Source organism: Astatotilapia calliptera, chromosome 9 (genome assembly GCF_900246225.1).
Source record: "Astatotilapia calliptera chromosome 9, fAstCal1.2, whole genome shotgun sequence".
Taxonomy (NCBI): Eukaryota; Metazoa; Chordata; class Actinopteri; order Cichliformes; family Cichlidae; genus Astatotilapia; species Astatotilapia calliptera.
In genome coordinates, this window is record NC_039310.1 from 10,693,062 (window position 1) to 10,720,835 (window position 27,774).

Sequence of the window (27,774 nt, forward strand, 5' to 3'; positions counted from 1 at the left end):
CAAAATAAGTAGTAGAAACAAATACATAAAACGAGATTAAAAGAGTATCTTATAATCTTATAATCTTAAATGTTAGAGTTTCATCAGTGACTGATAGGATTTTCTGGCCTGGTGAGGTTCTAGTTAGCTGAAAACAAATGCTACAAGCAGAAGGAAACAGCTAGCATGGCTTTGTATGTTAGCCTTTTCAAATCTACTAATGGAGCCATTATGTACCAGAGTAATTAATGGTCACTTCCTTTGTGTATAAAATGTTTCTAAGCTTTTGAAAACTTTATTACAAATGTTTTGTCAGCTTTTTCATGTTTTTTATACATGCTAGGCTAACTAGCTGTTAGTAAGTACTTTTATTTTTACCATGCAGAAATCTCTTTATGTTATTTCCTTTTTAGTGTAACCTTCACAATAACTGTTGTTTTCCTCACAACAGCAGCTACTGGCCAGAGCTGTGAGCTTAAAGACGCTGTCACCTTTTAGCGGTTCCATATCAACAGCGACTCTGTTGAATCCACAGAGACTAGCTCGAGAAATCTGTTGCCATGATTTGTTGTCTGAGAGAGTTAAAGAATGGATATGAAGGACATAAAACATGATTATAGGTGGACACGGTTGGACTGAGAAAACAATCAGAACTGTCAGGCTCCAATCAGGCTTTGATAAATCAACAGGAAGAAAAGAAGTGGTGAAAAGAAAATTCTGCCCTAGATTGAGCTCTTTCTACAGTTTGTTCATGCTTTACCTTGAAAACATTTCCTCTTGGTTGCATTCCCATCTGCAGTGACCTTCAGAAAGATCTGCAAAAAAAAATATATCCGTTTTAATTTCAGGACATAAGACGAAGAAAGTTTAATGAAAAAAACATATAAAATGTATCTTTTTACAGAGACAGCCAGGCAGTGACAGATTGCCGGTTTTTAAAGATATAATAATTATTTTTTGCTTCTTTATTTCTAGTTTTAGTTATGGAGTCACAATGTTAATTTGCAAATGTAAATGACTATTGATATTATTCCTATTATTGTAACTGCATGAAACTACTGCTTTTACTTTCAGGGTTATTTTTTTCCACACACCTCCTCCAGCGACGTGTCAGACACACCAAAGCTGCTGAGGCCGATGTCCAAGAGAGTTTCCTCCAACTCCCTGAAGAGGCTAGCATAAGCCCTGGGCTGGAAGTTACGATTGGGCAGAAGAAAGGTGAGCTCCTGGCCAATAGCCTCGATCAGGCGGGCCTGGGGCACATGATGATGGACCAAGGCTGTGATGCTTTCCATGTTACCTGCAGATAAGAAGATAAGATAAGAAATATATTTTGCCTTAAATCAGCCTTTTACACATTATTCTTTGCATTTAATCTGTTACTCAGTGCACTTAATTTTCACACTAACTAATGATAATGATTTTAATTTTATAGGTCACAGTATTTCACAGTGAATATAAGGTGTTTCTAGGTGTGTTGTCAGCAGATACAGTAACCAGAGTGACTGCAATCCATTGTAAAGGTATTATTCATCAACATGACAAAGGGAGTGTGCCCTATAGTCTTAATAATTAGATTAATAGCCTAAAAACAGGTTCAACGAAAATGACAATAGTGTTGTCATAACAAAGTGATTATATACTAATAATATAATGAATTAATGGCCAGCTTTTCCCACGGTAAGTCTTCTAAATGTGACTTACCATCCATCTGTCTGTCAGGGGTGTGACTCTCCTCCCGGTTCGCTTTAAATGTCGAACATTTCGAGCACACACACGAGCAATCCTCTGTGCAGTCACAGCTAGGCTGAAGGACACCGTAACAAGATATTAATGAGAAATCGCTGTGTCGCAGTGTTAAATATACCATCAGAAAAATAAGAAATCCCGCTGTGTTTTCTTTGTAATGTTGGGGGTTTTACAAATGTTATAAGGAGGAAGGAACTTAACTTTAAACCAGGTTTACTTTAATTTGCAAAACTACAACATCTATAACTTTAAAGAGGATAATGCACAAATATACAACAGGTTCCCTCTTCCTTAGTTCCCACCTTGAGAGTGTCATGCTTCATGCGGCGTACAAGAGTGAGGTAGAAGCCAGCACCAAAACAGTTCTTTAAGAAGATTGGGGAACCGCAGCAGTAGAGGCGACCCTGAGAAATGATAGCCACGCGGTCGCTCAGCAGGTCAGCCTCGTCCATGTGATGGGTGGACATGATCACTGTGCGCCCTGCAAACAGCAGAGAGAGAGTGAATTTAATAAAGAGAGGCTGAATAATGGAAATATGCGTTTGATTTAAGAAAAGCTTTTCAAAGCTGAGTAATAACTCGTTTTTATTATGGCGATTTCAGTGGAGCTGGTCTGATTGTGGTGTCATAAATCCTTCCCGCCTAAGAATATATTAAACACAGTCATCCATGTTATACTGGAGGCATCTGTCAGTTGTCATAGAAAATATATCATTTATTATATATTTCACTTTAAAGTTTTAGTTCAGCAAGGTTAAAGTTTATGATGGTGATATGAGGTATGCCAGAAAAGTGTAATACGTGCTGTTGATAGTGGTTTAGTTGCTATAATGATTTGTGCAGGATCTAAGCTTAATTATTTGCTGGCTGTCTGGACAAACCAGTCAGATTTATTCATCGTCTAACCTCTACAGGCCATGTTGTGTAACAGGTCGAGCTAAGTGTGTTTAATGATTTTCATTTTAGATTTCTTCTAATGTGAATAGTCGGGTTGGGTAATTAATTCTCTGTATGAGCACTCTTGTACTCAGAATATTTTCGTGTAACACATAATAATGTTTTCTTAGTACAATCAACAATCGCAAATACAACACATTGGTATAAATATTTTAAAAACCTTACATACTCATCTAAAATCAGTATTGATCAGTGTTACCTGCACGGTATTTGAGTAGCAGGTCCCAGATAGAACGTCTGGAGTAGGGATCCACCCCAGATGTGGGCTCGTCCAGGATCACCACCTTGGCCCCGCCAACAAAAGCCAGAGCAACAGACAGCTTCCTCTGCATGCCCCCTTGAACAGAACACCATCATTTATTGATGGGGAGTACATTATTGTGTGTGTGTGTGTGTGTGTGTGTGTGTGTGTGTGTGTGTGTGTGTGTGTGTGTGTGTGTGTGTGTGTGTGTGTGTAGTCTGCATTACAGTGAGCTTTGATAGATCTATGTGTGCATCTGCTTCCAAACACACCTGAAAGGTTCTGGGTCAGTACATCTCTCTTGTGAGGAAGACCCAGATCCTCCAGCATGTTCTCCACCTCCTCCTCAGCCTCTGCTATTGGACGGCCTTTCAGCAGAGAGTAGAACAGGATGTGCTCTGCCACAGTCATACTGATAAAGAGCAAGAGAAAGACAAGGAAACAGTGATCCAGCTATACAGTACGGTGCTATCTTTATATCTGTTTGCTCATGTAACATGTCCAAAAACTACTTCTGTTATTAATATGTGAGGAAGTACATACTACTGAAAAAGGACATTGTGTTGAGGACACATTCCCAGAGACTGTCGGATAGTGTCCATGTCTGTGCGGATGTCTTTCCCATAAACGGTGGCTGTCCCTGAGGTGGGAGGATACATACCAGTCAAGACAGACCTAGGAGAGACAGGAGAGAAGAAAACAGATATTATTATATTTTCTTTAGACTATAGATATACATCGATGGGCATCTATGTACTGTTTGGCATACATAGTGGTGGTCTTTCCAGCTCCATTGTGCCCCAGAAGGGCAGTAATCTGGCTCTCATAGAAACTGATGGAGAGGCCATCCACAGCCGGTCTGAAGCAACTACCGAACATCTTGACCAGGTCCTTGATGCAGACACCCTTTACTAGATCATCTGGCTCTGCCTCGAAGTAAGGCTGCTCTGTGGACGCCAAAGACACATTTCATCTCTTTCATTTGTCTGGATATGGAGTTAATAATGCAAGACAAATGAAAACTACTGAATTCCACAAAACAGAGTGACAGAATATATGTTTTTCAGTAAATTTAAAAAAATGTAATATTTCCCAAATGAAAGCAGGAAGGAACATATGAGCTCAGCCAACTGGAATGCCATACAGTTCAAAGGAAACGTTTCCATCACTTATTAACTAAGCATAAACCTGAAGGGTTAGCTGTGTACGTTCACAAATGTCAGCAAGTGCAAACACATACAAGGACACTGAGTTCCCACACAGGTAATGTTGACAGTGATAAATGGAAAATGAGGGGCAAAGTGAATGCAATGAAAGAGAGCCCTAATCCTGCATTGAAATCAGCTGTTTGCCTGGAGAAACATTACATAAGTCCAAGTCATAAAATACATAATTAACTGTACTGGCGAAAATGCACCCTATGGGAGGAAGCTAGTTCACTCACGTATGAAAACACAGACATGTATGTTGATTTATCAAGTTATTATCATGTATCATATCACTGTATACAGTGATAAAAACCATATCAATATGAATAATAGTGACACTAAAGATGGTACTGGATTAATACTAGCGTAACAGGATACTGTTCAGTAACCATGTGAATGGTGTTGAATAAATTATGTTTTCTTGGAAGTGAAAAACACACCTGCAATGTAAACAACAAACATACAGCAGATTTTGATCATCCTGATACCCTTTGTAGGTTATAAAGTGCGTTTCATTCAGATTGATTCATGTGTTTAGAGGGAACAGACTTGTATACATACTGTATGCTACGATCATTATAGTAAGATGTGTTCTTTAAATTGAGAAAGTAGCAGACAGTTAAATGTAGAAGCGTGTTGTATTTTTATACACTGTGGTAAAGCTGCTCCATCCGTTATACCGTCTTTCTCCTGGTTCTTCTCGGGCTTGTTCTCCTTCCCCAGCCTCTCACGCTGGTCGTGATGCTCACAGGAAGGTGGATCCTCTTTACCCTTGGTTTTCTCTGGGCTATTCTCCTGATCATGGATTCCATCTTCTTCTTTTGTTTGCTCTCCTTGCTCTTTGTTTGCAAGATTATCAAAGCCTTTTTTATCCAACTCCATTCTGGTGTTGCCTTTGGGAAATGAGATTTAAATTAGTTTGTTGCTAGATGACAAAAACAATATATTAGATTTATGACTGTTTCTTATCTGTCTGCAATACCCACTCTCAAACAACTTAACCCTCCCACGAAAAAGCATCCGGAAATGTATAATAGCAAACGTACCTGAAGCTGGAGCCACAGTGTTGAGCCAATAACAGGGCAGAAAGGGAAAGTAAAATGGACGGCCAATTCCATACTGTCCTATGATGAAAATAAATCGTATTAAATAAATGAACACAAATATTTATAATGAAATAGCTGTAATAAGACCCTTCAATATTCTCCTACACACTAACCAGGGAATACATTGTCCAGGTACCACGCCAGAACCCCATACAGGACTGTGTCCAAGCCCATCATGCAGATGGAAGTGAGGAAGGAGAACTCATCCCCCTCCAGGGGGCTTGTCTGGATGTTATCCCACTGAAGACCCAGACCCTGCTCCTCATACCTTGACAAATACTCTGTCCCAAACCCAAATGCCACTTGAGATAGTAGACTCTGAGAAAGGAATCAGTGCTAAGATTATCTTTGCTTGACATTTAAAGCAAGTCTATCAACCATCTGTAGTCTCATGTGTTATTCCTATTGTCTGTTCCTAAGTCTGCATCAGGGTTAAAAGTAAGGAAACAGAAGTAGCTGTGGTTGGTACACATACTGTGTGTAAGTATTAATGATTCGAATAAGCTAATCCTGTTCTATAACTAAAACTAAACAACAGTCATCATTAGTAAGCATGCTTTCAACTTGAGACACCCACCACCAGGAGCTTCATGTCTTTGGTGATGCGGTCTTGCCAGGCGAAGCAGAAAATGTGCGGAAGGTAAAGGGTGAAGTAGATGATACCACAGCAAGCAGCTGCCAAGTTTGCCTGGTTGAAGAAGACGCTGAGAAGGAAGCACTGCATGATGGTGGCCGTGGTGAAGGTGAGCAGAAACAGGAAGAGGATGACCGGGTTGCTGTAGTTCAACACCCTGCCTCCCTGTAGTTAAGGCAAAAAAGTGCATGGATGATGTTTAGCTGCTCAGTGTGCTTGTACACTGGAAGAAAAAATGGTCTTTAAAATAAATATTTGATGGCTTGGGTAAGTGAAAGACTCATTTATTTCCCCCAAACCAAATTTACTGGGTCATTATGAAGCTTTTGAAAATTTTGAGAATATAAGATAAGAAGAGCTAATAAATAATCACCACAAAAACAAGAAATACTTGTGAATTTTCACACATAATTTGGAAGTTTTAATATTTATTTTTTGTTTTTTTATACAATACTCCCACTAGATGTCACAACAGCCCATTTTACAATAATGTGCCTGCTGAGTAACTTGCTGTCTACATGAGAGAAGTTGTGGCTTAGAAGTGTTAATTATTCACCGGCACATTACTGCAAAGACACTGACATAATTCCCATGATATCACAGTATTCACAGTTATTTCATTAATGATTTATGGGGTCAGTGAGAAACTATTATCCATTTATTATTTCAAGGTAAAACACTTGTAATGATTCACAGTGTAAGTCATGATTTACTGGTGCGTTATATAACAGATGCACTGACTTAATCACACGTACTGCCTCTGGTAAAATGCCAGATTGCGGTGCAAAACTAAATGGTTAAATTGTAACTTCATGCAAATAAGGAGAGAGGTGTTGGTAATCAGATATTTGCTTGGATGAGTTGAATAAAAGCCCAGACACAAAAGGAGCTTCTAGAAAAAGCTAAGCTCTTTTTTCTCACCATGATGATGGCCGTAAGAAGAGCTGTGCTAGTGCCCATCACAATAAAGCTGTCAATAAACCAGGTGGACCAAATGACACCGTTGGTGACCCCTACGGCCTTAAGGGTCTCCTTCAACCGCAGTTCCTTCTCCAGAACAATGCTCTTTGCAATCATGGACACAGAGTAGACCCAGGCCAGAACCATGAAGATGGGGAAACAGCGATTGAGAGTCAGCATGAAGCTTTAAAGGAAGACAAAGAGGGCAAAAGTGAGAAATGTGCAGTGATTGTTGCATACATCTCACAAGTTGTCAGCTTTCCTGCCAAGACAGATCAGTTTTGGCACATGGACAGATCATTTATTACTATACCTTGAAAGTAAAAGCTATGATCTGCAATGACTGTTAAATGTAATTATTTGCATTCTTTAATTATAATAATTCCACTAACAGATCATCCACGTAACAAGGGTAGGGCATCTGCTGTAGGTAAACACCCAGCGGCCGCTCCTTTCCTGTCTGTGTCCTGATGATGGCATGCTCTATTATGTCCTGCAGGTAAGCGAAGCCACCCCAAACGTAACGGAGGTCATCCATAGGATCAGCTCTGGGGCCTGGATCCCAGTACCTGAGGAATACACGCATATTTAGCTCCTATGTGTTTACTGTGCGACACTAAATAAAAATTAAGTAGAATTTCATCCTAACCTGTCTTTGACCTTATTGGTGCGTTCCACTGCATCAATATCCATACGGATCTTGAACTTAACATGAGGCGGGGGATTAGTAGTCCAGGAGTACATATTTACAAAGACGAGGCCTGCCCAGAACTTTCTGTCCTCCAGCATTCCTAACGCCCGATACGTAACGGTATCCTCATCAGGCAGAGCCACAAATTTATCCAGAATCACACACTGGGAGCGAGAGAGGGAACAGAAGAGAAACAGTCATCAACTCAAAAACTCAAAATAAGTTTCCTAACAGGTCGTGCCGTCAATGCTTGAGTTTACCAGAGGAGTCAATGAACATTTATCAAAAATTCAGTTCAGTTCAAATGTATTTATATAGCACCAAATCACAAGAACAGTTGCCTTAAGGCGCTTTACATTGAAAGGTAAAGATACCAACAATCAGACGACACCCTATGAGCAAGCATTTGGCGACAGTGGGAAGGAAAAACTCCCTTTTAACAGGAAGAAACCTCCACCAGAGATTAATAATGATGATTAAATGCAAAATGGTGTATAAACACTTTGTGTTTAATCCTAACCTGTCTTTATGGTCAATAAGGTTTGGAACCTCGACAAGTTAAATCAAATGAACATTTACCAAATGAATAAAAACGTACAGGATAAACTTTTAACTGGTGTAAAAGTCTTCAGTAAAAGTTATAAGAAGACAAAAGGGAAAAAAATGACTGAAAATCATGACTGTCTTTACAAAAATGAAAATTTTAATCTGCAGGTGGTGCTAGAGAAAAGTACATTACCAGAGTCGTCTTGAATTCAATCAGTTTGGAGAACTATGAATATCAAAACTTCATTTGTGGCTGCTCCATAGGGACAGACAAATACTGCCATTACTCAAACCAAACCTAACAGAATAGCTCGAATGTTAAAGACAACAGAGGCTAGTGAGTCACAAAGACATGTGTGTATCTTCACACATGTGCAGTGGCATTGCAGTGGTTGTCTCTTCACTGAAAACCGTGTCTGATACAGCGATTCACTGTAAGTGAATGCAAATAGGGAGAGCCTGGTTTCAAAAGGGATCCCGCCACAGCAAAAATATTTACCTCTTTGTGTGCAAACACACATATGCATCCACGTATATTCATCTACAGTATGCATTTATAAACCCATTATCCAGAACACGTACTGAAAACTATTCCATATCCAAAAGGCCTCCCCTTCATTTAATCAAGCATCCAACTAACAACACTGCAGCCCAACTGGGTGGTGAGATCTGAATGCGTGCCACCAACCTGACTCAGCCAGCCATCAAGCTCACGTTCATTGTTGCCTCTTTATAAAGGATGGTGGACAGAGTGACAGCTGTATCTAATCGGCCTCAATCGTTCCCACTCTCGCTGTCACACAGAAGTGCTGTAAGCTTCAACTTGGACAAAAACACAGAGCACCAACGATCTACCCAACCATGCCCCCAGATACCCCAGTGTCACCCCCAAGTGTGATAGGCCTCTCATCCTGCTCAGCCTGTACAGGGAAATGGGTAACTTTGTTTCAAACACATTGGCCCACTCATAGTGGAGGGCACTCACAAGAGATGGTCTGTGATGCTTTTCTTTTATTTTACCCTCCCTCTCAATCAGCAGTAAACAAAAGAGACTTGACAGCCAGTTTGCTGCTCTGGCTCAGGCCCACCTGGGTGGATTTCCATGTCTTTGGACAGGGGGACAAATTACAGTTCCCAGAGACACTATCTAAATGTTTAGATCATGTCAAGGGTTGCATTGAGCACGTAGCGGTTAGGTAACCAGGGCACTGAAATCAGCGGGTGACAGGACCTGTGGATAATTGGATTATGTCATGAAAAAGCCTGTCACCTTTTCAGGTGAAGTGAAAATTGCACAACAGTCTGCACTCTTACTGTCAAAGTCAGACAGGTGAAAAGGTAAAAAAAAAACACTCTGCAAAAATTATTCTGACACTTTGGATTCATCTAGAAACGCCAAGCTCCCTTTGACAAGTCAGTATAATTCCACACACTGATACACACTTCACAAAAACAGAAGACTGGTACTGGAGAGGTGACCGCAGGAAGGAAATGCTAAATTCCCCAAGAAAAAAGCAACAGCCACTCACATCCCCATACTGGTTAAGCATCCGAATCACCCGGTCTGTAAGGTTGAAGATGTCCCGCCAGTCAAAATCAGGCACGTCATCTGGGCGTTCCTCTGGGGGGCCGCTGTGCAGGAAGTTGAGGATGTGTTTGGAGGAGAAAGGCGCCATCTCCAGACTCCGGTCGATGAAATCCATCACAGAAGGATTACGGATGGTGTCCTGAAATGAAAGGAAGAAGGGTCATCACACTTACTTAACTATTTTTTCCCCACTAACAGAAGCAAGAACCAGTAGGAACACGATAATCCTGCCAAGACAAGAACAAAGCATGCAATAATGTTACTGTTATCTAACGTTATTAGACTGATAGGTACTAGATTGTTGAAGACAGGTCACTTTATTAGGACATTAATATTTTGTTAATCTACTCTGTGGTTATCTTTTGATGTTAAATGAGCCTCAATCACTGACACCTTTTCATTCACACAGTACCCTACCCGGACCATCTTGACTTGGACTCCATCTTGGAAGAAAGCCCAGATCTGAGGAGCAACTTCTTCCCAGGCCTTCCCCATAGTCCTCAGCCTCTCCAGCTCCTCAAAGGTAGTGTTAGCCTACGGGAGACATGCAAATGTGCATGTCAGTAGTTGGAAAGCGTTAGCCAAAGCGAGGCAAATCTATTCAAACTGTTCCCCATATCTTAATGGAAAAACAATCAGTAACATAGGAACAGGTACAAACACAACCACAGTTCAAACAATATACAGAAGAATTCATTAAATCTGCACGTGTGTACACAACATTCAGACATTCAAACACACACTCTGTCACAGATCTCCTAATCTCCCGCTACATACCATTCCCACATTAAACTCCCTGTGAAAACAGGATCAGCAAAGACAACACACACATTCTCACACAAAGAATTCCTGTCGGCCTGTATAGATAACCGGCAACTGTGCAACAAATATTTACCACACGCTTATCGTTAAAACCCTGAATGTGCGTATGGGTACGCTACAGTGCTTTGTGTGGCACACACCCAAGGCTGGCTACTTCAGCATTCAGCCGTGTGCAGTGGGGGATGAAAGCACTCAAGAGTACACCCAATTAAACGCCTTCCCCTTGTGTGTGTCTGATTTTGGGTGACAATGGGGACAATGGAGCTGGGGTGACAATGGAGGCTGTTGGTGACAACTGGCTGAATGCATTCAGCCTGCCCAGTGAATCCCAGTCAGGTTCCCACAAGTGAGTGCTTCCTCAGCCCATGAGGCAGTTTGAAAACAGCAGGCAAAAGGGGAGAACAAGGGAGCTAGGGGGGATTACTTAGTTCCATAATTTTATCAAAGAAAGCAATCAAAGTATCTTTCGAGTAGCTGACGTGCAACTTTGAATATGAATATCTATACAGACACAGCAGCACATATGATGCATCTAATGTAAGAGACACTGTAAAGATAAAAGTGGATGTTGATTGTGCCCTCACAGAATAAATACGCCTCTATCTATGCTTTCCAGTAAAAAGAAGGCTCTGAAGTATGTGACTTTGCACTTTAAGATAAATTCTTACAGTGTAACAAATGAAAAATAAGCACGGTAACAGCAGGATACAGTACAGACAAGACCTACGTGGCTTACATAAAACAAGGGCAGTCACATAAAGCGTGATAACATATGTTTAAGCGCATGGTTCTTCGCTTTCTTATGAAACACACTGATGCATGACAGGAGCTGAGAGCATGACAACAAAGAGCCTATAGAGGCTATGTTTTCAGTCTTGTAAAGTAATGGATTAACCCCTTGCTCATTACATTCCTAGACCAATCAAGTTCGCAATCTGAAAGAAGAGGAAAACAAAGAGGTCATTAAAGGTTGGGAAGGGGGAAACGCACGTTTTTGTGTGTCTCTTTTGTGTCCGATCACACATCCTTAAGGAGACACTTTGTTGCTTACACAACAGTTAAAAAGGCCACGGCGCCATTAGACTGCGCCGTGGTTTCACCATAGCCGATCAGCTTGTGCTCTTGCATTGCGATCAAACCATCCATGACCGCTACCAACCCACCCCCGCCCCTCAAAGGCCTTTGACCAACACGTATCTACATCTAGACACAAAAGGTTGGACATGACTTGATGAAAGCTGATCCCCTTTTGAAGGAAAATGCATTGTTCACTACAGTGGACGCTGCTCCAAAAGACAAACAAAGACATGGAGGTTACTGAGTAAAACAAATCATCTAAAGGGGGTTATCTGTGATACAAGAAATTTTCAGTTTTTTAGATGTTTTAACTATGTCTCTTTACTTGGTTCAATCCTGTTAACTGCCAAGTTATTTCGAGTATTCACTGTTAAAATGTACAAAATGTGCAATAAATCCCTCACGTATTAGTATCAGAGTTGGAATCTACCAGGCATTAAATACATCAAGCTACGCTTTAACTTGCTGACTGTATGGCACCTGTGTTATGTGAATCAATACAACATACCTGCTATAGTTGAAATCTCTGAAGCACATGTGGCTGAATTATAATAAAATATCTCAACTGTTGCTGCCAAAGTCCTCCTATCAGCCATCCTATAAAACACCTCCAAGCACTTGTTTGGGCAATTATTTTGAACTGCTCAAATAGGTGCATTTATTAGCCAAACATACTTTACTTTGAATAGATATAAAGCTGGATATAAAAACTGCATAAAAACACACAGAATCACCAGTCAGAGCTCATTAAAAACAATTTAAAAGCTGTTTTTATTCCATAGAACAAGGTTTTGGTTTGACACCATGAGCTCCACCTGTCATCTCCTAAATGCCGCTTACATTTTGTATGATCTTTCTGACAGCTGGAGAGTCAGGGGCAAAGAGGATCCGTCCCATCAGCATGGGCTTCACAGAGTTCCACACAATCCTGGTGGCAGGGTTGGACTCCAGTTCTTTCATCAGGTCATTGCAGAAAGGAGCTGAAGGGAAAGATTATTTGTTATGTAAAAGCTGTTGCAATATAGGTCAAGCTAGGCACTTAAACAGAACCCTATCAAAGATGCCATGGCACAAAGAATTATTTGGAAACCAATTACAGAGTGCATAATTATTTTTATGCTCATCTAAATGTGTTGCATAGGTTGGGCAGGGTGGAGATCAAGTTAAAATTTGCTGATAAAGATGAGAGCAGCCAGTTTTTCAGTCATTCAGCCATGCATCAATCCATCCATTGTTTTAGCCCATTATCCAGCTGACAATGGGCAATCCACATGCAGAGACAGTGAAAGTAAAGAAATGCTGCTGCAACTTCCTCCACTTCCAAACTGCATAAAGCAGGAACACGACTGACAGCTGAAAACTCCAGCAACACTGGCTTTAACTTTATAGTTAACTGGATTATGGATAACTGGATTAACTTTATAGTAGGTGATGATCTAACAAAAAAGCCTCTTATCATGGTCAACACATTGCTGGAGTTCTTCCTTCCACAGCATGAAGAGAAAAAAGTATTGGGAGACCATGTGCTAAATCCACAGAAGATCTGAGCCCAGTTCTCCAAGAAACTTCCATATTTGTATATGGCTTTTAAGAGAATTTGCAAATCAGCAAAGTGGGTTAAAATCACAACTCTTATACAAAACTAGAGGGTTTGCAAACTAAAGGTTACTCCAAAAAAGAACGGCAGCAGTCTCAAGAACAGTACTTTTAGTTTGGTCTGTCATACAAGGTAATACAGATGTATATGTATACGGGCAGGGATAGCTCAATAGGTAGAGTAGCTGCCTCATGATTGGAAGGTCGTGGGTTCGACTCTACTGAACGGCTACCCTGAGGTACCCCTGAGTAAGGTACCGTCCCTACACACAGCTCCCCGGGCGCTGCATTGGTGGCTGCCCACTGCTTCAATAGGTGAATGGGTTAAATGCAGAGGAGCAATTTCCCTACGGGGACTAACACATACATACACACATATACACACATACACATGGTGTACTCACTGGTGCTGTTATCATATGTGTAACGGTCCTGTGCCCACCCAGTGCCAATACCCAGGAAGGCTTTGTAGTTATTGTCTTCATACCAGTTAAAGGAGGTGACTCGGGAGAAAGCCCCCTCAGTGTACCCGCATACAAGGCTGGAGGCGGCAGCCATCACTTCCCTGAAAGACAGATTTTTCTGGAAGAGAGGAGTCACGACTTGGATGAGCTCCCTGAAGCTACTCTTCTGGAACAACTGCAGAGAGATAAGAAGAATCATTCAAGCTTCAACAAACAAAAAAAGAAGATGAAAACTTTTAGATATAATCTAGCAGTTATCTAATGATAAAGATATGTTCAGCAGAAATCTATAAATAGGCTGGTGTAAATGTGTTTTTTACACATCCAGTTTCTGTCATAGGTGTAAACAGTATGCACCTGATGGGAAAAAGTATACACCTTCAGGTGTTTTCAGCTCCATTGCCAGAGTGTATACAATCAGGCACTAGCCAGTCTGCCTTTACAAACATTTGTTAAAGCCCTTCTTCCCTCCTAGATATTCCATGATCAGCTGTAAACAGTAAATGGAAGTGCATAAAAGTGGCCAGATGTTCCAAACCTCATCTCGCACTACTATCATCACAAAAACTGTGTGCCAGCAGCTTCCTGGCTGAGCAGCTCCTGTAGGTGTAATGTGTACTTTTGTCCATATATTTTATCCTCTTATTACAGGGTCAGCACAGCCACTAAAACACTGCATTAAAAATATCCTCGAGATTATGTGTAACCCGGCTGCAGTCTTCTACATCTTCCATATTAACTTGTTAAACGTTTTAGTGTCTGAGATATTAAATTACTTAAAACTGACATGTGCAATATTATAAAAAAAAAGATTTTTACAGATCTTAATACATACAATAAATATAAAAAGAGAAAGGGGGCTCTGTTATATCAAGCTACCCTCTACAGAGGACTAAATATCCCGTATCCTTTACACATGATTAGCATACGTATCAACATTAGTCAGTTATGATATATCTGAATAACAGCTGGCAGGTGCATAACTCAACAATTATTGGAACTTTTGACAAATATTTAATGTCTAATTTTAAAAAAGAAGAAAGAATGAGTTTATTTTAATGCCTTCCACTTGGATCATACGCTCTCTATAGTCCTGAGAGAGACAAGTGTCTCGCCAACAGGATGCCAGACTGTCAGTTTCAATGAATGTCCCATGGAAACATCCACAACAAACAAAACAGTATTTCCACATACAGACATAAATGGTAGTTTGTGAGCACGCCTAATTCTAACTTTAAGTCACACTCGTACAATAAATTTGGCTCTTTGGCAATCACTAAGCTGAGGCCTGCTAAGGTGTGAAAAAATTGTTTTTCCAATGACAGCAATTAAAATAAGTGAAAAATCATGTTCATAGACTTTTTAGTGAGAGAAACACATACACTAACACAATCATTCATCACCAGGGTTTTTTAATCTATGCTGATTGGAGACTTTTACCTGTCCTTGCAGCCTAGGTCTTTTTTGCTATGTTTGGGGGGCGTTTTTCCAGTGAACGGTCCCATAATGATGATCTATCTGCTTTTGCTGTTTTTGGGGGGCTAAAATGCCATGTTCTGAATTTAGCCTTCCTTATACGCACTAGATAATATCCCCCTACTGTCTGTTTGCGTAAAAAGCCAGGCCAGAGGAAGCAACTGTTTCCTGACAACTAAAAATAGCAGGCGGTGAACTTTTGAATTGAGCTGCTGGAGCCGGGGCTTACCTCTTTCAGTTTGTCCGAGGCAGAGGAGACAACCCGGACCCAGAAGTGAATGTCGATGCCTTTTGAGTGATTGTCCAGTACAAGAGGAAGCTAATGAGAAATACAAATGAATGAACATTTTCTGCTTTTGCATTCATACAAAAGCTGTAAACTTCCAGTATTGTACTTCTCAAAATGAACACATTTCCCATAAAGCCACTGTCTTATGAGGACATGGTGATATTATGTGATGCAAACAGAATTTTGAAAACCATCTGTAAAACCCTTCTCTTATGTTCATCTGAGTACTACCTTCTACCAAGGATCTTGCTGGTTTGCCGAGAGAGCTTCCAGAAAGTTCACAACACAATAGGCTAAAGGTTCAGGAAGCAGAAGAAGGCCAAGACACAGAATCACCAGTGGAAACATCCTTCCGCTTTGACATATGTTCCTATCTCAGTGCACGCGGACACTAAATGGGAGGATGTGTGGTTTGAGTGAAATTCATTTCTAAAGCAAGGCAGTAATATTTTAAGCTATTCCTGTGCCTGAAGTCAAACTACACAACAAACAATGGAGGATAAGGTTAAAAATAATGGTATTAAGAGTGGACAGAGTGGCAAGAACACAGGGATTGAGGCTTAAAAGAATTAGCGGACAGACAGGTTCATACAGTTAAGATCACTTGGCCCAGTCCCATATTCCTGCACCTGGATGAATATAAGGCAGAGGGTGTCCATTGTTTTCAGCTGCTTTTTTATGGTTTGTGTTTACTCTCACTCTTACTTATTCTAAAGAAAGCACTGTCTCTAACCTAAGCTAATCAAAGAAAGAGGCTAAGTCTGTCTCGCTGGCCAAAGCTTGCTCCTTTACAAACTGTTTGTATCACTACTGCCTACTTAAAGCATGTTGATAGACACTTCATTTTTATGAGGTAATTACAGCTCATCAAATACATAAGGAAAAATTAAAGCCATCTTTCACCACACAAAGTAGTGTATTTGACATTGTACATTCCTGGGGAACGACGCCTTGTTTGCTTTGCTTTTTGCATTTCCCAGAGAATTTTTGTTTTGCCCCACCCCATGAGTCATAGCTCTAATAAAAATACTAACATCTGTTTATCCTTTGCATCTCCTGACTTTGAACAGGAGGTATGTCAGGCGACAATAGGCGTGTGTCAGCTTGTTGGGTTTTGATCTGGAGGACAAACTATGAATGCAGTGCAATCAGAGTCTAAAACACAAAACGTGCTAAAGCATGATGGGACATACTGAGCTGAAGGTGGATAATCATGCATCATGGTAAACATGACGGTACCTCTTACTGTTTTTCTCTTGTTGTTTTTACAATATACTAGAAACTCGTGGTACAATCTAGTCATGTTACTTGATTACTTCATTTACTTCATATTTTACTCAAGTGTGTTTTTGTTGGTTGCCAACTACATGTATGTAAGAATTAGAAACACAGCAGTTTATGATACTGTTTGATAACTGTTTTTGAAATCATATCCTGGCAAATCCTACACTGCCCTTTGCCAGCTTGACCTCAAGTCGCTTAGCCAGCACATGGCTGACTTACCCAAATGAATTTTTAAACATGGCAAGATCCCAAACTGGATGTATCCAAATACAGCTCTATACGGCCTATTCATGAACCAACCAGATCACTGCCAAATTGTGGTATTAAGTGTATCCATTCAGTGCACAATAGATAGTTTAGTCAAAGGTATAAAGATGTAATTACAGACTGAGTGCTCCCAGTTTAACTGAGCCAGAATGAAATTTAAATTGTGCAACTATTTTTTAAAAGGTAAGCCAGTGATCCTTGGTGATTTCCATGTCAGCTCTCTAAAATCAAGAACAAAACTAACACTCACCAGCCGGAAAAGTTTGAAAAAGTCGACATTGGCGTAGAATTTGTCCTCAATGATCTGTAGTCGCTGTGGAGTGAGGATGCACATGGCGTTGCGAACTGCGTAGAGTCCTCGACGGCTGGGGAAAATGAGGAATCGCTCGAGCAAGTTGAGGCTGCACGCAATGTCTTTTAAATGCAAGTCCGGGACTCCAAAAGCAAACTGGAAAAAAGCAGATTTATGCAGATTCAGATGACATCAGCAAAAACAGAAGCAATCTGATGTGTATGTCACTGCGCCGTGACGTCTTTTGTCTGTTAGCTTTTATTCTATGTCTTGAATTAAACATCTGTATATTGTCGTGATGCATGCTTAATCACCCAGGTAACCAAGTCCTGTTCATCTGTATTTGGATACATCTGGACATCCAAGTGGCATCTTCAGTCTCAGCTGGCTGCAAGTTTCCCCAGCTTTATAAACAGTACATTTGCATGATGACTGAAACTGCTAACTACTGACTAACAATGGGCCGTGGTCAATTTCATGATGGTTAATTTGCAGTTGTCATGACCACTGATCGCCTGTATATTTCCCTTGTTTTTCTTCCTTTACTGTGTCATATTACCATTTGTGTTCCATACTGTACTCCACCAGAATCCTTGCCTTGGTGGTATGAAGCAATATCAGTGTCTTGACTTCTTAATGGTAAAATGTCACACTGTGTACCCTTGGCTGTGTGCGTGTGTTTATGCATGTGTGTGAGCACCCGCGTACCTGTTCAGGCCTGATTTGGGCATTAACTAGATGATACACTACAGACTCGGTCAGAGGAATGTCTCTGAGGAGGAATGACGTCAGAGTCTCGTCATCCTTCAGGATAGTCTCCACTTTTACCCCTCGACCTGTAGACAAACAGAGGCAGTCGGTGTAATGGAAAAATCATAAGAACGGTTTCATGTCTTTAACTGTCTTTAACCTTTCACGGTGAATGACTGTCATGGCTAGATAGATAACTGTTCGCTGTTTGATATGGAACTGGATAAACTGGACAAGTTGGAAAAAGCTTAGTTTCATAGTAACACATATTGGGCAAGTTGTGACAAATGTGTTTCATTAAATGACACAATTTCCAGTAGCCTGTCTGTGCATGAATGAAGGCTGCATTGCCAGGCAAAGTGCTGTTTTGGCTTTTATCCAGGCTGTGCCCCTGATGAACATGGTTTGAGATAAACACAAATTAAACAAACAAAGCTGAAACGTGTGTGTGTGTGTGTGTGTGTGTGTGTGTGTGTGTGTGTGTGTGTGTGTGTGTGTGTGTGTGTGTTATTGATGTCATTAAAGAAAAATACTAGCAGTAACTGCTGTATCAAGACAATTCTAAATATGTTTTAGCCAAGAGGTTTAATCTCAAATATTTCCTTATTTTTCCCCTTTTTCTTTTCTCCTCCTCTGTCTCTTTTTTTTCGTTCCTGATCACTTCTGCCACTCCCTGCCTGTGAACTCTGGAATTCCTAAAATGCACATATACTAATGTGAATAACAAATACGTAAAATGAAATCAAACATGAAAAAGAGTAATAAGAGAAGCCAATTGAGCAGGGTTGTCAAACATAAGGCATGGGAGCCAGAATCAGCTCGGCAAAGACTCCAATGGCTTTGGAAAAAGTAAATGAGAGGTTAAATCTTGGAGTTTTAGCTATATTTTCATAGATTTTATAGCATTTCCTGTTGATAAAGACCCCCCAACATTAAGTAATTAAGTAGCAGATGAAAAACAACTAAATGACAGAAAAGTTATCTGAGCAGTAAAAGACAAAAAAACCAGGATATTTTCTTTCGATTGATAAAAACTTTCTTTTTCATAGTTACAGAAGGGTCTAAGGAATAATTCTACAGCAACATTTCCTTGTTGTGTAGAAAGTCTGTACTGTTGAAACTGCACTGATTTTTCTTATATTAAGACATCTTAGAAATTGAATCTTTGAATGAATCTTTACACTTACACAAAGGTGAGTTTTACTCATCCAGCCCACTTAACATCAAAATGAGCTGCGCGTGGCTCACAATGTAAAATGCAAAGCAAATATGTTTGGCACAACAGTGCACGTGGATCATGATTCTGCTTGCTAATAATGCCAGATGTGTGAAAAAGAGGTCGGACGATTTTCCTGTTTAATATCCATGAGTCACAGTCGTCATTTATATAACTTTATTCTCAACGTGATTTAGTTTTCCTTCCCGGGGCTCATGGGAACACGAGTGGAATGTGGATGTGGATCTCTGTTAGCTCTGTTAGTCCATCTACATATTTCTGCATGAAAGTGGCAGCACAGAGAGCAGCCAGACATAATCATTCAAAGCCTGGAATGCACTCAGCTCCATTCCACTCCCATCATAAAGGTTTATTTTGCCAGTAGGGAAGCATGGCATATGTACAGTGCACACGTATATATGAACAGAGCGCAGTCTGCATGCAGGCCCTTGAGATGGGATGAGTGTTTCTGGGAGTGTGAGGGGTGGTATATGAATTGCTTTCCCACCAAATAAACAGCGTGCTAGCAGCAAAAGTAAGCAGCTTACTTTGCGAGCCGGTCTTAAACCGTTGTGATGTAATCGTGTTACTCCACGCAGACACCACAGACAGACTGATGGGAAAGAATGTGAGGTGTGATGTAAACTGCGATTACCAGGCGACGTGTTCAACTTTTAAAAGATCAACATCTTATGAGTCACAATACCCCTAAAAAAAGCAAAAGCGTCTGAAGTAAACGACACCCGTGTTGTATGATCTGCAAGAGGCACGACTGATTTGATATTGATTGTATTCATGGAGTATATAAAGATTTCAATAAACTACTTATTTTAAACCATTGTTCAGAAAAAAGCTTTTATTCCACTGCTTTAATGAAAGAACTTTATAAAGGAACCTTTCTGACCGTGGATTTACTTCTAAAGGCTTCTGCTGGATGTTGATGAAAGCCCAGAGCACTGACCTGAGACTTTTTCAGGATGAATACGTAGCGTGTCCATGAAGTTGCTCATAGCATTGAGCTCCCTCCATAGGCGACCAAGCTGCAAAAACTCTGGGTCCGTAAAAAGAAGCTCTTCAGCATCCGAATAGAACCGAGCCAATCTGAGGAGGAAGGCCATAATATTAACAATTATTATTAAGGCTAAATACCTAGATTCATCTCTTTCACTCGACTTAATAATTTTGCCTGTTCATCTTAGATCAGACACTTAATACGAATCCAAAACTCTTCCCACTGCCAGCCTACAGTTGATGCTTACATGGAGTTGTTGTAGTTGGACACCAGGCCAGGAGATTCACCACGGGTGGGGTATTGAAAACAAGGGTTGTTGGCATTACAGAAGATTCCTTGGATCCATGGCAGGACCCCAGCAGAGGGCATGGCTTTATTGGGGAAATGACCTGAGGCGGATGAGAACATTTATGAATTGCACTAGATACAGAGGATATTGTTTTTCTGTCTCAGCGGGCTGTGCTAATATTTTCCAGCGAAGAACTGTTTGCTCACATTCATGTTGGCGATAAAGTGGATTTACTTTTCGTAGCCACACCAGCCCCATGAACAGCATAACAGGCCACAAGATCTCCATGAACAAACGTACCTGGTTAAAACAGACAACATCTTTTAAATGAGCAGGTTTTCCAGTTTTAGTTGTGGTTTCTATCAATCTGACAAATTCTCCACTCTTACCAACCCCAGTTTGGGACAAAATCAGTAAAGATGCGTTAGTTTTTAAGTATATTCTGGGCTCGCATAAAAAAAAGACTTGCACTGTATAATATGCATTTAAAAAATGAAAGATATATTTAGTAATGTGTGAACTGGTGGGGTCAGAAGCTCTGGAGGCATAGCTTAGCCTTTACTGGGACAACTGGAGTGTGGAGCTTTTACCCTTTGCCTCCTGCGGATGGTCCAGTTCTTCCACAGCAGGAGTCTGACCTGTCTTCCTGCCCCCATGGTGCCTCCTTTTCACCCCCGCAGGGGCTGGCTATAGCCAGTAAATCTGTATTGAACCAGACCATAAAACATCTTACGGGCCAAGTAAGGCTAACTTTTGTCTTACAAAACTACTCATGACTCTAAAATGCAATTTGCATTTGAAAGGCAAAATTTTGTCGATGAACTCACAAGTCGGTCCATTCATCTGGTGAGAAATCCATGTGAAAGCTAGCAGTAGCTTAGTAATGAGGTTAATGAGCTCAAGACCTTGACATGGTCAGATTTACAATTATAGACTTGTCAAACGCTCTTTCGCTACAATTTCTGGTTAACGCCAATCCCCCCAAAATAAAATAAAATGAAATCCCACACTGTCTGTGCAGCCACACCATACATTTAATCTAGTTTAGTTCCAATCATGATGACATTCTCTATCCATTCACTGTTTCCACATACTTCCACCATAATCCAAAGGACACAGTGCAACTTAAATTGTCACTTACCTCAGAAGAGCACCTGTACTGTAGATTGATCGCCAATAACAACAAAATAACTCTGCATATTCTACAGACTGTTTGCTGTGGTTGCAAACACAGCTTGTTTCCAGACCTCCAGAATAGTTAAGCAGATTGTTTTAATCTCCTTTCTCGGTGCTGGGAGCCTGCTAACACCTCTCTGCCATTTGTAGAGGCCTGCATGACCCGGCCACCTGACATTAACAGTGCGGTATAATCCTACCACTATTATAATCCCATCACTCTTACATTTTCCTTACATTTTAACAAAAACTTGAATCTCCAGTCGCAGATTATCATCCTGCACAAACTGCATGAACTCAGTTTATTGCATTACACAGATTAAATTAATATTCCTGTAAAAAAAAACAAAAAAAAACACACGCACAAAAGACCATCACTGTTGTAAGTTGTCAGATATATTTTAATAAGTTACAAAAGGGTGTTTGTTTTATGTACCTGTTTTCTTACACTGAACTTTCAACACTGTGCCAGGCTTGTACATTACCATGAAAAACAGATACCATTTAAATAAATGATGCACTTCCCATTACTTACAAAGAAAGCATAAGATTCAGGTTATTGATAAAACTACTCAAATTGTAAAAAAACAAACAAAACAAAACAACCAACAACAAAACCAACAAAAAAAAAAACAATGAAAAAAAAGCTTTGGCTATTAAAAAATGTACATATATTAAAATTAGGAAGAATAATGCCATGTCAGAATCCTGTAGCATTTCTAAAAGCTTTTCAGACACATTTAACACCACGCAGTACAAAAACGAGTGGATTTATACCCTTTGTAAGTGATGCTTCCTTACATGACCAAACGCAAACACAGACATCAGAGTACATCACGTAACAGATGTTGTTAAATTGCAAAAAAATATTAGCAATGTTTTTAATTACAGACTACTTGTAACAGCTTAAAACACTCTTCAACGGTGCAGGCAGAAGGCTGATGGTGAAAGAGCGTTATCAGGTAAGTGCACCACACATCTCCATAACGTTATGCAGTATTGTTACGCCTCGAGGGCTTTTTTTGGTATAGAAACATACATACGTGAACCTGTAAGAATTTTACACAAAATATTCAAACAAAAACAAATTGCACAGATCCAAAAATTATAAATATCCTGGCTGTGTGCCAGAGTATACTGAGCAAGTGATTGGTAAATGTATGATTTGTGAATCAAAATTTACAGCATTATAAGTGCATTTTTTTTCTTTTGAGGATCAAAGATATCATAATACTTACAATAGATCTACACAGTGCCAGTCATACATCTGCTCATTTTCTCTACAGAGTCAATGCAGATGTTTCTGCATGTTCCTCCTAACGTGACACACATTGGGATTCTCGGAGCTCTAACAACAATGTCTTTAAGTGGCTTAAACAAAATGTGCCTCTCTGTGTTCCACCTCTGGAAGACGCCTGGGCCTTAGTCTCTGGTACACTGGTTTTGCCTGGTTTTGGTCCATTTCCTCAGGGCTACAGCTGGGAGACTGAGATATGGCTGTCTGTTCAATCTCAACGTCTTCCTCAAGGGGCTCATCTACAGACACCTCTATCTCAATGCCTATTTCCCCCTCCTCATCCTCCTCCTCATCCTCCTCTTCATCTTCTTCCTCAGCACTGTTAGCTTGTGCACAATTCTGCAGGACTTTAGCTTTGCTTCCCGATGGGGGCTTGTAGAAGGTTCCTGGGGGGGGCTGAAGAGTTCTGGGGGCTCTGAAAGTTGTTGCAATGGGGCTATACTTTGTGACATTATCTTCCCTTTTTATAGTCCTGTTGGGTCGCACTGCGACTGTGTAAGTAGTTCCAAGGGAGAGGGTTGATGGCACAGAGGTTGACAAGCCTTCCACTGCTGCACTCTCTGTGGATGAGCTGGCCTCAATTTTGACAGTTCTTGAGGCAACTTCATGTTTGTATTGTTTATCCCAAGTTCTGCGTAATGTCTGGGTGTCGATAAAGGTACTCCGGAAATGTGTGGCCGCTCTTGTTTTTGTATTCTCAGTCTCGTCCACTTCTTCGATGGACTGGTCGCAACCGCTTCCCTTCCTGTCATCTTGGTCAGTGGCGTTCCGGGAGTTATTCTCGTCTATTTGGCTTCGGTTAAGTATCCGTTCGGCCGGCATGCTAAACGGCCGTGACGGTAGCTTGTTGCGAGGGTGTCGAAGCTGAACCCTGGTGACTGTGATGTGATGAGAACGACACAGGCCTCTCTCCCCAGATTTTGCGACTTCAGGGACACTTGACGACAAACTGAGGGTCTCTGAATCAGTTTCATCAGCTTTAAAAAGAGGACAAATAAAACTTTTACGATAAAATAACAACATGATTGTTATTTTAATAATTATCTATTACTGTGACAATACTGACCTGGTTCAAAATCGCTTCCATCAAGGCTTGGCATCCTCTCCTGAACCTCAGTCAATAAGTGTGAAGAAGGAATTATAGACGAATGCCTTTTAAACACCTTTAAGCTCGACTGCAAGACAAAGACAGACAGTAAGAACAGAAAACAACCCACCACTCTACCACATGCTAAACAAGAAGAGTACTGTGTATAGTTTTTATACTTTATCACGCTATATAGATAACAGAATAGCTCTTTACTATCATTGTACATTTACAACATCCTGTGTCATTCATGTATCGTAGTGTTGGCAAACCAGTTACCTCTTTAATGTCTCCCAGTGACTTGGAGTGCCTGATCAGCTGCTGCTCTTTGTCCTGTTGCATAAGGCGAGTGTTAGCGCGGGTCTGGGCATCAACCTCTGTGGGCGAGGTGCCACTTACAGGACTCAGAGGCGTGTCAAAGACCATCTGGTAATGTCTGATCAGGAGCTCCACAATGAGCGCCTGATAAGGGTAATCCACCAGAGAAGAAAGGGAAACTTCAGCATCGGCCTGCCTTGGCTTGATCAGCGTCGGGCCAAAGATGATACCCAGATTGCTGGCGGTCATCTTGTTCTCCTCTGATTGCTCCGTCACCCTGGAAGGAGAATGAAACAGATAAGAAATGATCATTCCTACTATTATTAAAAAAAAGGAGCAACACATCCATATGTTGTATGTAATGGGATGCCCAGAAATCCATTCAGCCCTCCCTACCGGTGAAGATGCTCTATGAGGAACTGCAGCGTCTTGTAATTAGCTGGTGGCAGCTGTCTTAGCAGATCCTTGATCTTGAACAGGACTCGATTGAGCTCGACGCTAACCTGCGCAGGGGTCGCAGTGGTGGGATTAACTCTCTGTGCTTCCAGTTCCTCCACAATGATACTCTGGCTCTCCTTGGCCAAACCAATAAAGTCGTTATAATAGCGGAAGAGGATGAGTGGCTCTGGAAGCTGGAAAGTACGGAGGAAGAATTAGATAAACAAATGAAACAGAGATGATAATAAACAGCAGCAACCAAAATATGGACATAAATACACAAGTGGTACAGAATTAGAAAAGAGATAAGCACCCTGGTGATAAGCGGCAGGAATTATGCGCCAAAAATAAACAGACAAATGCACATTTTTAGTATTAATGCAGTTTGTCATCCAAAGCCTACTTTAGCCATCTCCTTCACAGGATGAAAGCTGAAATACCTCATTATGCTAATGACCAAAAGCAACCCACCTGTCTCAGGTACAGTTTGAGTACATTGCTAATGTCGTGGGGAGAAAGATCGGAAAGCTCCACCAGATCCTTGCCGTTCTCAAAGGCCTGGCACAGCTTCTCTACTCGAGACTTTGCACCATTCACACGGTAGATCCCCTTCAGAGCACACAAAATGCAATCAGCGCATGAAAATTACACACAAGTTTTTGGAATCAATATGAAGAAACTGGGCAAACATATGAGCAGAATACTAACAAGATCAGCCAAAGAAAAAAATGGGAGAACACTTCATTCTTATTTAAAAAGGGTTTTGGTCTTGTTTGATAAAACGTAACGGAAACAGAAACCAATAATTATCAAATAATTTAAAAAGCATAACAAATATCGAAGGTGAAGTGGAGGACTCGTTTTTCTAATTTCACTTTCACTCTGTAAAAGACTGCATGAACAAATAGCTTTGAAGGAAGTCTCAAATACTTTTATCACATACAGTGTGTTAGCAGTGCCAATAAAGATCCAGAGAAGCCAGAGAAATCTTTGTACACACAGGACAAGGCTGAAAACCAACACAGAGTGCCCATGACCTTTGGGCATTCAGGCTGCACAGCATTAAGAACAACTGATGGAAATCACTATGAAAAACCAAAAGCTTTCATCACTAAATCCACAAAAACTATTTTTTTGCCAACATAGTTTTAGAAAAACATATTTTTGCATATGTCGCTAATACACTCATTTTTTACATATTAGATAAATTCCCTCAACACATTGTGATTAGTCCTGACAGCAATGACAGCCTTTCACAGCGCAGCCACTTTTATGGTCACAGTATTGGATGCTTTATAAGTGAACTTTAATGCCAGTGCCAGCAGATCTATGCTACAGTTTTGGGTTCTTGTTTCATGAAAATTAATGATCAATTTATTTGTAACCAAACCACTAAAACACCTATTATAAGTACCTTGATGCTGAGGGCTCTATTCTCAATTTCCGACGTGCACTTCCGTATGATGAATGGGATGCCATCCTGGCTGTTCTTAGCCGACTGTGTGAAGTCAATGCCAAATAGGTGAAGCCTTCCCTGGAGCTTCTTGTGGCCACACTGGATAGCCAGGGTTTCCAGACACTTTTTATGGCACGCCAAGGAGCACTGCAAACACAGTGACACATACCTCAGTTATAACAGGGACAGAGTAAAACATTTCTAAGAAAATCCTGAACAGTTTTAACTGTATGTCAACAAAAACAGTGGAAAAACTGACGAAAAAACACGTCCTCACAACATAGCTATTTTTGTTAATTTGCCCAAAAACCAAGTCCAAGAAGCAAACGAGGAAAGCTTCACATCTAGTGACCCTCTGAACCACTCACACTGAATCATTCCAAGACTCTGCAGTGAGCTGCATTCCTATGTCAGTTTCTTCTCAATATGTCTATTGCGTTGCATAACCTCTTTTAAAAGCGTTTCTCCAACCAAGAGCCGCTCTTATTGTCTTCTTCAGTGTATCTAATACATATGGACAGAAACTTGATCTAAAATCAACAGTGGACAGAGGGTGCACAGGGACGATGGAAAGGACTCCTCAGAAGACGAACAAAAGGTCCTCAGTTTCTAGCGCCCATTCCCCCAACTGAGACCAGTTAGTGAATTTGGTCACAGAGGAGAGCTTGCGGCCAGTTTCAACTTTTCCCTTTATTTCCTCATCCAAACATGCTGATGAGGGGAGAGGTGGCTTTTCTCTTTTGTTTCTGCTTGATGTTTTTGCTGGCCACGAGTGATAAAGAAGCTGTTGTGAGCCTCTGGCAATCTTTATCGTGAATTTGTAATACGCTGAATGCTGTGGGCCGCAAACAGAAAGGAATAATACAAATAATAAAAGAAAGGAATCCAAGGTTACCTCCTCACACTCCGCTCCATGAAACACCACCAGGCTGTCACACTCACGACACTTGGAAGGTGCTCGAAGCTTTCTAAGCTTGTGGGTTTGGGCCGCCTTAGACATCTGAGTGTTTCTAAAGGGTCCTGGAGAGCTCGCCGTTTTGATTACCATTTCATTTAAACCTGCAGTGGCAAAGGAGCATTGTTACAAATGTAAATATGTGGCCTATAAGTGTAAGGAACACATAAGAGTACCTTAAAAAAAAAGGAAAAAATAAACACAAAACCCTTATACAAATACAACTGACTTACCATTATCAGACGGCGAGGGAGGCTCTCTCTCATCCAAGTCATCAGCAGAAGACATGGTACCAGTGGAGGGGGTTCTGGGTAATCTCCTCTTGAAGTCTCCTGAACAGTAAGGTAGGACACACCAAAAAGTCCACATCTTTACAGTCACGTCAGGACACTGTTTTCCCCCCTGTCTCCTATGCTCTACATCTCAGCGGTAAAACTGAGAAGCAATACGGCGATTTGACGAATTTAAAGTAGCAAATGAAAAGGCGGGCTTAACATATTGTTGGTAACTGAATCCAGCATGTTATTGTTGGTGGTGGATTAACACCTGGATTG

At 40.8% G+C, this 27,774-nt stretch overlaps 2 protein-coding genes across 6 annotated transcripts in view; both read right to left on the bottom strand.

Moving 5' to 3' along the window:
• Window positions 1-21,967, bottom strand: part of abca4a (ATP-binding cassette, sub-family A (ABC1), member 4a) — a 31,448-nt gene extending 9,481 nt beyond the window's left edge. For 2 of the 3 annotated variants that reach the window (XM_026179232.1, XM_026179231.1), the window contains exons 1-28: window positions 21,635-21,967; window positions 21,084-21,195; window positions 20,700-20,793; window positions 20,452-20,593; window positions 20,154-20,293; window positions 17,935-18,062; window positions 17,185-17,382; window positions 15,324-15,413; window positions 13,559-13,793; window positions 12,399-12,538; window positions 10,077-10,193; window positions 9,601-9,798; window positions 7,484-7,689; window positions 7,227-7,403; window positions 6,796-7,018; window positions 5,818-6,039; window positions 5,354-5,558; window positions 5,181-5,258; window positions 4,815-5,027; window positions 3,696-3,873; window positions 3,470-3,601; window positions 3,199-3,338; window positions 2,885-3,022; window positions 2,031-2,209; window positions 1,684-1,786; window positions 1,074-1,279; window positions 740-794; window positions 471-551 (exon numbers count right to left, since the gene is read on the bottom strand). In XM_026179232.1, coding sequence (XP_026035017.1) covers window positions 471-551; window positions 740-794; window positions 1,074-1,279; window positions 1,684-1,786; window positions 2,031-2,209; window positions 2,885-3,022; window positions 3,199-3,338; window positions 3,470-3,601; window positions 3,696-3,873; window positions 4,815-5,027; window positions 5,181-5,258; window positions 5,354-5,558; window positions 5,818-6,039; window positions 6,796-7,018; window positions 7,227-7,403; window positions 7,484-7,689; window positions 9,601-9,798; window positions 10,077-10,193; window positions 12,399-12,538; window positions 13,559-13,793; window positions 15,324-15,413; window positions 17,185-17,382; window positions 17,935-18,062; window positions 20,154-20,293; window positions 20,452-20,593; window positions 20,700-20,793; window positions 21,084-21,149 — 4,084 coding nt within the window. In that variant the 5' untranslated portion in view covers window positions 21,150-21,195; window positions 21,635-21,967. The remainder of the gene's footprint in view (window positions 1-470; window positions 552-739; window positions 795-1,073; window positions 1,280-1,683; window positions 1,787-2,030; window positions 2,210-2,884; window positions 3,023-3,198; window positions 3,339-3,469; window positions 3,602-3,695; window positions 3,874-4,814; window positions 5,028-5,180; window positions 5,259-5,353; window positions 5,559-5,817; window positions 6,040-6,795; window positions 7,019-7,226; window positions 7,404-7,483; window positions 7,690-9,600; window positions 9,799-10,076; window positions 10,194-12,398; window positions 12,539-13,558; window positions 13,794-15,323; window positions 15,414-17,184; window positions 17,383-17,934; window positions 18,063-20,153; window positions 20,294-20,451; window positions 20,594-20,699; window positions 20,794-21,083; window positions 21,196-21,634) is intronic. The other variant, XM_026179233.1, reaches the window with a different exon arrangement.
• A 333-nt stretch (window positions 21,968-22,300) lies between these two features.
• Window positions 22,301-27,774, bottom strand: part of arhgap29a (Rho GTPase activating protein 29a) — a 32,469-nt gene continuing 26,995 nt past the window's right edge. For all 3 annotated transcript variants that reach the window (XM_026179235.1, XM_026179234.1, XM_026179236.1), the window contains 8 exons: window positions 27,454-27,552; window positions 27,161-27,324; window positions 26,224-26,412; window positions 25,281-25,418; window positions 24,768-25,003; window positions 24,333-24,648; window positions 24,033-24,141; window positions 22,301-23,943 (listed from right to left, as the gene is read on the bottom strand). In XM_026179235.1, coding sequence (XP_026035020.1) covers window positions 23,042-23,943; window positions 24,033-24,141; window positions 24,333-24,648; window positions 24,768-25,003; window positions 25,281-25,418; window positions 26,224-26,412; window positions 27,161-27,324; window positions 27,454-27,552 — 2,153 coding nt within the window. In that variant the 3' untranslated portion in view covers window positions 22,301-23,041. The remainder of the gene's footprint in view (window positions 23,944-24,032; window positions 24,142-24,332; window positions 24,649-24,767; window positions 25,004-25,280; window positions 25,419-26,223; window positions 26,413-27,160; window positions 27,325-27,453; window positions 27,553-27,774) is intronic.